General features: G+C 48.3%; 1 protein-coding gene across 1 annotated transcript; it reads left to right on the forward strand.

The window, feature by feature from the left end:
• Nucleotides 1-618: 618 nt before the first annotated feature.
• LOC119921687 (olfactory receptor 2G3-like) lies at nt 619-7226 on the forward strand. The gene is made up of 4 exons (XM_038741765.1): nt 619-756; nt 6345-6539; nt 6589-6916; nt 6952-7226. Exons 1-4 carry the CDS (start codon nt 619-621, stop codon nt 7224-7226), a joined length of 936 nt encoding a protein of 311 aa, XP_038597693.1.
• Nucleotides 7227-7942: the final 716 nt, after the last annotated feature.

Genomic DNA, 7942 nt, shown 5'->3' on the forward strand with positions numbered 1-7942 from the left:
AAATGGCCAACGGCACGGTGGTGACAGATGAGATTTCCTCCTGGTCTACCTGGCGGCCCTGCGCGGAATCTCCTCATTGTCGTCGACACCGCCCTTGTCCGGTGCCGCCACACCCCCATGTACTTCTTCCTCAGGAATCTGTCCGTCCTCGACCTCTGCTACATCTCCGTCACCGTCCCTAAATCCATCCGCAACTCTCTGACCGACCGCAGAGAAATCTCATTCCCGGGTTGCATCTTTCAAGCCTTCTTAGTAATCACCCTTGCCGGTGTCGAAGTGGCCCTGCGCACGGCGATGTCCTAAGACCACTACATCTGCCTATTCCTGCGCTATGAGGTCATCATGGACCGAGGGGCCTATGGGAAGATGGCCGCCGCCTCCTGGCTGGGTGGTACTGTGAGCTCCGCCAAGCACGCGGCCACCACCTTCTCCGTCGGCTTCTGAGGGTCCAACGTGATCCGCCATTTCTTCTGTGATGCTCCCCAAATGATGGAATTTTCAGGTCCCAGTGGGAGCCTCCAGGAGATTGGAGTCATGGTCTTCTCCGCCATTCTGAGCATCTCATGTCTCGTCTCCATCGTCATCTCGTACGTGCACATCTTCCAGGACGTGCTGAAGATGCCGGCCGCCGAGGACCGGAGCAAAGCCTTCTATACCAGCCTGCCCCACCACGCCGTGGTGATTTTGTCCATCTCCAAAGGAAGTGTCGCCCACCTCCATCCGCCCTCAGACTTCTCCTCCACGCTGGACCTGCTGGTGTCCGTGTTCTACATGGTGGTATCCCCCCGCCCTGAACCCCCTTAAACTACAGTCTGAGGAACGGGAATGTTAATGTCGCCCTGAGAAGGGTGCTGGTAGTGAGAGGATGGCTCTGAGAAACAGGGACACATAAAGTTTATCCCGGGGACGGGTACCTTTGGGGGAAAAATCCTGTAGGAAACATGTCACCTTCTTAATAATAATATTGTTGGTATTTGTTAAGCGCTTACAATGTGCCAAGCACAGTTCTAAGCGCTGGGGTAGATACAAGGTCATCAGGTTGTCCCACGTGGGGCTCACAGTCATAGTCCCCATTTTATAGATGAGGAAACTGAAGTCCAGAGAAGTTAAGTGACTTGCCCAAAGTCACACAGCTGATAAATGGCAGAGCCTGGATCAGAGCCCACGACCTCTGACTCCCAAGCCCGGGCCCTTTCCACTAAACCACTCTGCTTCTCTTCTCTTCTTCTAGGGAAGGCTCAGACAATCAATCACTCAACTATCAAATTTTTTTAATGGTAGCTATTGAGCACTTACTCTGTGCCAGGCACTGAACTAAGCGCCGGGGTAGATATAAACTCATCAGGTTGGACACAGTCCCTGTCCCACATGGTAATCACTCCCAGTTCGCTAGTAGAACCCTGAAACAAACTCCATTTAACGGTATCAGTGCTATTTAGTGAGCACTTACTGTGCAGAGCACTGTACTAAGCACTTGGGACAATACAACCCTATTGGTAGAAACGTCCCCCGCCCACATCGAGCTCACAAATTATGTAAGCAGGAACCCCTGAACTAAACCACCCAGACCAGTAATTCTAGAGCAAAGCATACACGCCTGAGTAGCAGTGTGAATTGTGGAAAGCGCACAGGGCATGGTGTCAGAAGGCCCTGAGTTCTAATCCCAGCTCCACAGTTTTCCCGCTGTGTGATTTAGGGCAAGTCACTTCACTTCCCCAGGCCTCAGTTACCTCACCTGAAAAATGGAGATTAAGACTGTGAACCCAACGTGGGACAGGGGTTGCATCCAACCTGATTAGTTTGCAACCACCCCAGCCCTTAGTACAGTGTCTGGCACATAGTAAGTGCTTAGTAACAACAACAAGAAGAAGCAGAAAGAAGCAGTCAAGGGTGTGTCTGTAAACAGACTGGCCTTTGTTTCAGCAGAAACTAAAGTCATAAATGGAAATGAGAGACTCTAAACGTTTCACAACGCATCCAGAACTCCACAGATCCAGCAAAGTTCTGCCAATGCTAGGCGAAACAAGAGCCAAGGAGGGAAAGAGAGCCTGCAGCCATAAGAATTGGGATCTGGCAGGAGCAGTGGGGGGAACAATTCAGAATGATGGAGTCCAGAAAAAAGAAGCAGATGAATAATAATTTGATAATTTTGGTATTTGTTAAGCACTTACTATGTGCCAGGCGCTGGGTAGATACAAGGTAATTAGCTTGTCTCACATGCGGCTCACAGTCTTAATCCCAATTTTCTAGATGAGGTAACTGAGGCACAGAGAAGTTAAGTGACTTGCCCAAAGTCACACAGCAGACAAGTTGCGGAGCCGGGATTCGAACCCATGACCTCTGACTCCCGAGCCCGTGCTCTTTCTACTGAGCCACGCTGCTTCTCTAATTTATATATATATATATATTTAATTCTGTTTATTTATATTGATGTCTGTTTACTTGTTCTGATGTCTGTCTTCCCCCTTCTAGACTGCAAGCCCTGTGTGGGCAGGGATTGTCTCTCTCTATTGCTGAATTGTACTTTCTAAGCACTTAGTACAGTGCTGTGCACACAGTAAACGCTCAATAAATACGATTGAATGAATAGATGAATGAAGGATGAAGATCAAGGAGAAGACCCTTGTCACGCTGTCCACGCCGTTATTCATTCATTCACTCAATCATATATAATAATAAATCATAATAATGGTATTTATTAAGCGCTTACTATGTGCCAAGCTCTGACCTAAGTGCTGGGGTAGATACCAAGTTATCAGGTTGTCCCAGTGTGGGGCTTACAGTCTTAATCCCCATTTTTTAGATGAGGTTACTGAGGCACAGGAAAGTTAAGTGAATTGCCCAAAGTCACACAGCTGAAGTGGCAGAACCGGGATTAATGAATTTGAGAATGCTTTGAAGTGCTCGGAAGCTGATCGCTAAGTCATCTCTCTACCCAAGACTCTCTCCAAGGAGCCTCTGCACTGGTCGCCTCTGTGCCCGACTAATTGTTACAGCTGGAGGGCAGGAGAACCCCAGGGGACCCTCAGGATCTGTGCCAACATATGTCTCTCTTAGGTGATCCCGTGCTCCAGAAATATTGGTTCCCCCAAGCTCCAAATGTTAAGAGCACCTGGAGAGACATTCCGGTCCTTATCTCCTGATTGCCTCTCTCAATTCTCCAAGATCCTACAGTAAGGGCAGTATGACCCTGGAAAGACGATGAGCTGCAAAGCAGAGGCCACGGTAGGAATTAAATTTCCTTGGACGAAGGCCCGATTCCTGACCGTCTTTGCACCGGTCACCCGCTCCTGAAGAGATTTGGGGGATAATCCATTCTCTGCCTCCCAGATCATCTGCTTCAAGCTCAGCTTCCTTCTCTCCTCATCACTCACGAGACCGAGGATTGAATCTCCAACACTGAGTCCTACTCAGCCTATCCAGTGGAATCGTTTCTCAGAACAAGAGTGAGAATCTGTTTGCCTTTTCTTTGCACCAGGACTGGTGATTAGGGGTGAAACAGATACCCCCATTCCCCCCACCCCGGACAATCTGCAGCCTCGACCGTATTTAGGAAAATGGAATTTGGTTACATTGGCTACTAATCCAGAGTATTTATTGAGCACTCCTTTGTGCAGAGCAGGGGACAGTGCAACATAGGGCAGGATCCCTAATCATGAGTATCTTATGGTCTAGTCTGCCCTTTGTGGATTATAAGGTTGCTTATTCAGATTATTATCCCAGGTGCTGAAGAAATCAGGGAGAAACCCTAGGCCATCACTAACCCACAATTACGAGCCCTGACCCAGCCAGAGATGGCCCACTTCTAAATGTGAGTCCAGAAGTTGCTTGGGAGAGAGTCAAAGGAACAAATAGTGTGATCCTAGCTTCCCATCGACCTCGGGGAGCTGAGGGGTGGAGGGTGCTAAGGAAGAGCTGAGGGGTGAGAAGTAGCGTGGGCTTGAATTCAGAAGGACTTGGGTTCTAATCCTGGCTCAGCCACTTCTCTGCTGTCTGCTGTGTAATGCTAGGGCAAATCACTCCACTTCTCTATGACTCTGTTTCCACATCTGCAAAATGGGGATTCAATACATGTTCTCCCTCCTACTTAGACTGTGAGCCTCATGTAGGACCTGATTATCTTTTGTCTATCCCAGCGCTTAGTACTGTGCTTGGCATATAGTAAGCACTTAACAAGTGCTGTCTACTAGTTTTGTTTTGTTGGCTGTCTCCCCTCTTCTAGACTGTGAGCTCGTTGTTGGGTAGGGATTGTCTCCATCTGTGGCCGAATTGTACTTTCCAAGCGCTTAGTACAGTGCTCTGCATGCAGTAAGCGCTCAATAAATACGATTTAATGAATGAATGGGCGAACGAGCTAGAGTTAATCCATCTGTGGTATTCATTGAGCACTTGCTGTGAAGAAAGCACTTAATACAGTGCTTTCTGTATTGGTAGAGTCCAATATAGCAGACCTGATAGACATATTGGTCCCCAGAAAAAGTGGTAGGGAACAGAGGAGGATGAGAAGGAGGGACAGAGAGGGAACGCGCTAGAAAAATAGACAGAAAATCGAGTTTCTCTCTATTTCTGTTAGAATCTGTTGGGATGCAGAGTCCATATCCTACTTCTCTCTTTTCAGTGTTACATCACCAGAAATTCCTTCTAGGAATCTACCCTCAATCCTTCCTGCTTCAGGGTCAGCTACTGACTCTTATCCTGGATCAAGAGGAGGCAGAATGAAAACACTTCCCTTTCTGAGCTGAGAAGAACCCTTGGACGATTCTCCACTCCAGGGTAAGTATTCAAAGAGCTTCATGTTTCTTAGAGATATCGAATTTCCTCCCCTTTTCTTGCCCCTCTCCACATCCTTCCGCCTTTCTCTGGAGCCGGGGTGACCAGAAGGGGACCCAGGACAGCAGCATGGTTCAGTGGAAAGAGCCCGGGCTTGGGAGTCAGAGGTAATGGGTTCTAATCCTAGCTCCGCCACTTGTCAGCTATGTGGCTTTGGACAAGTCACTTCACTTCTCTGTGCCTATTACCTCATCTGTAAAATGGGGATTAAGACTGTGAGCCCCACGTGGGACAACCTGATTACCTTGTATCTACCCTAGTGCTTAGAACAGCTCTTGGCACATAGTAAGTGCTTAACAAGTACTATTATCATTATTAATATTATTATTTTTATTATCTTAGAATCGGAGCTCCTTGGAGGCCAAGGACCCAAACTATTTCACTCTTAGTCCTTAGTACAGTGATTTGTACATAGCAAGAGTGAAACAATTACCATTCCTACTCCATCACTAAATCTGAACAGGGGACTCCATCAATGTTACTGCTGGGTGACCTTGGGCAAGTCACTTAACTTCTCTGTGCCTCAGTTACTTCATCTATAAAACGGGGATGAGGACTGTGAGCCCCACGTGGGGCAACCTGATTACCTTGTATCTACCAGTTCTTGGCACATAATAAGCTCTTACTAAATACCATCATTATTGTTATTATTATTACTACTACGACTACTGACTTGCCTTTTCTCTGGTTCTCCTTCCCAATTGCTTTCTCCTGTTTTTCTCTCCCTTTAATTATTTCATACACTTTGCTCCTTCCCTCTCTTTTCCCCTTGCTCTCTCTCATTTTTTCTCTTGTACTCTTGCTATTTTTCTATCACTCTCTCCCTCTTTTTTCTCTCCCTCATTCTTTCTTGCACGTTTTTCTCCCTCTCGCTCTTTCTCCCACTCTCAATTTTTCTTTCCCTCTCCCACTCTATTCCCTTGCTCTCTCCATCTCTTGTTTTCTCTCTCTCTTGCTCTCTCACACTTTCTCCTTCTCACTCTATCCCATTTTTCTCTCCCTCTCCCTCTTTCCCCTTTCCCTCACTTTTTCTCTCCCTTATGCTTTTCTCCCCCTCACTCTCTCTCATACTTTTCTCCCTCTCACTTGCTTTCCCTCACTCTCTCTCATTTGCTTTTTCTCTCCTTTATGCTTTTCCCTTCACTCTCTCTCTTATGTTTCTCTTCCTCTCACTCTCGCACCTTTTTCTCCCACTCCCTAGGTTTCCTCCCTCCGATTTTTTCTTTCCCTTGGACCCACTTTCCCTCATTGTCTGTCTCACCTTTTCTCTTCCTCTCTTTCCCTCCCTCCCTCCCTCTCATTTTCCTCTTTCCCACTCCCTTTTTCTAACCTCCTCTCTCTCTCCCTGCCTCCCTCCCTCTATTATTTTTTCTCTCCTCCTTCCTCTCTTCCCCTCTCCCTCTTTCTCTCATCCTTTCTCCCTCCCTGCGTCACTCACTCTTCCCACAAGGACTAGGGTGATGCCGAATGACACTTCTGGGGAGGACTATGTCTTGGTGGGTTTCTCTGCTCAGACCCAGTTAGAGAAGATCCTCTTCATGGTTGTCTTGATCTTCTACCTCCCAACTCTGGTGGGCAACACTGCCATCATTTTGGTGACCCGCCTGGATTTCCGGCTCCATAAGCTCATGTACTTCTTCCTGTCTCATCTCTCCCTCGTGGACCTCTGCTTCAACACCAGCTTCGTCCCCCATTCTGTGGGGCCTCCGGTGGCCCTCCAAGACCATCACCGTGGTCGGTTGTGTGGCCCAGCTCTAGGTCTCCCTGGTCCTGGGATCGACGGAGTGCACCCTTCTGGCCCTCATGGCCTTGGACAGTCACGCCGACGTCTGCCGACCCCTTCACTACACCATCGTCATGCATCCGCGGCTCTGCCAGGCCCTGGTGGGAATGGCCTGGCTGAGCGGGGTGTGGGACACCGCGATTCAGGCCACCTTCATCTTCTGCCTGCCCCGCTGTGGACGTCAGCGACTTCCCCACTTCATCTGCGAGATGCTCGTCCTGCTCAAGCTGGCCTGTGTGGACGTCCGGGCCAATGAGATCCAGCTCTTTGTGGGCACTCTGGTCCTGAATCTCCTGCCCTTGAGTATGATCACGGTTTCCTACGGGTCCATCGCCCAGTCGTGTTGAGGATCAAGTTGCCCCAGGTCTGGAGGAAGGCCCTGGGCACCTGCGGTTTCCACCTCCTCGTGGTAACTATCTTCTACGGGTCCATCACGGTGATCTACATCTGGCACAACAGCTCCTTATCCGAGACTTTGGACAAGTTCCTCACCCTCTTCTATACCGTGGTCACCCCCACCCTCAACCCGTTATTCTACACCCTGAGGAACATGTACGTGAAGGGGGCGCAGAGGAGGATTCTGGGAAAAGACGAGAATTCAGAAAAGGACTAACATCTTGAATCAAATTGGTCTAGAGGTCTGGAGAAGTGTGGGAAACAGACAACTCTTCACAGAAGGAAAACAGATATCTGAACAAGAATCAGAGAGTGAGAATAACTGTGGTATCCGTTATGTTCTTACCATGTGCTTAGCACTGAACTAAGCGCTGGGTTAGGAACAAGACAAGCAGGTCCCACATAGGCCTCATAATCTAAGTAGGAAGAATAACAGGTGTCGAGGAACTGAGGCACGGAGAAGTTAAGTGAGTTGCCTAAGGTCACACTGCCCGTAAGTGGCAGAGTCAGGATTAGAACCCAGGTCCTCTGACTCCCAGGCCCATGTTCTCTCCAATAGGCCAGACTGTTTCTCTAAAATACCCCTGGGGGCACACATCCAAGGAATCCTATACTTCGTATCCTGATTTACACTCAGAGACGTATGAATCCATTGATGAGACACTCTATGCTACAGGATGTATGTTAGTCAACTTTCCCACCTTCGCTATGATTAAAACCTGCTTCCCCATTTAGACTGCAGGATACTTGTGGACAGGAAACGTGTCTGTTATATCGCATTCTCCCAAGTGCTTAGTACAGTGCTTTGCACACAGTAATCATTCAATAAATGCTATTGATGGATGGCTTAATGTTTATCTCCCCCTTTGGACTGTAAATTCGGTGTGGGCAGGGAATATGTCAACCAACTCTGTTTTATTGTACTCTCCCAAA

This window comes from Tachyglossus aculeatus (assembly GCF_015852505.1).
Source record: "Tachyglossus aculeatus isolate mTacAcu1 chromosome 12 unlocalized genomic scaffold, mTacAcu1.pri SUPER_6_unloc_4, whole genome shotgun sequence".
NCBI lineage: Eukaryota > Metazoa > Chordata > Mammalia > Monotremata > Tachyglossidae > Tachyglossus > Tachyglossus aculeatus.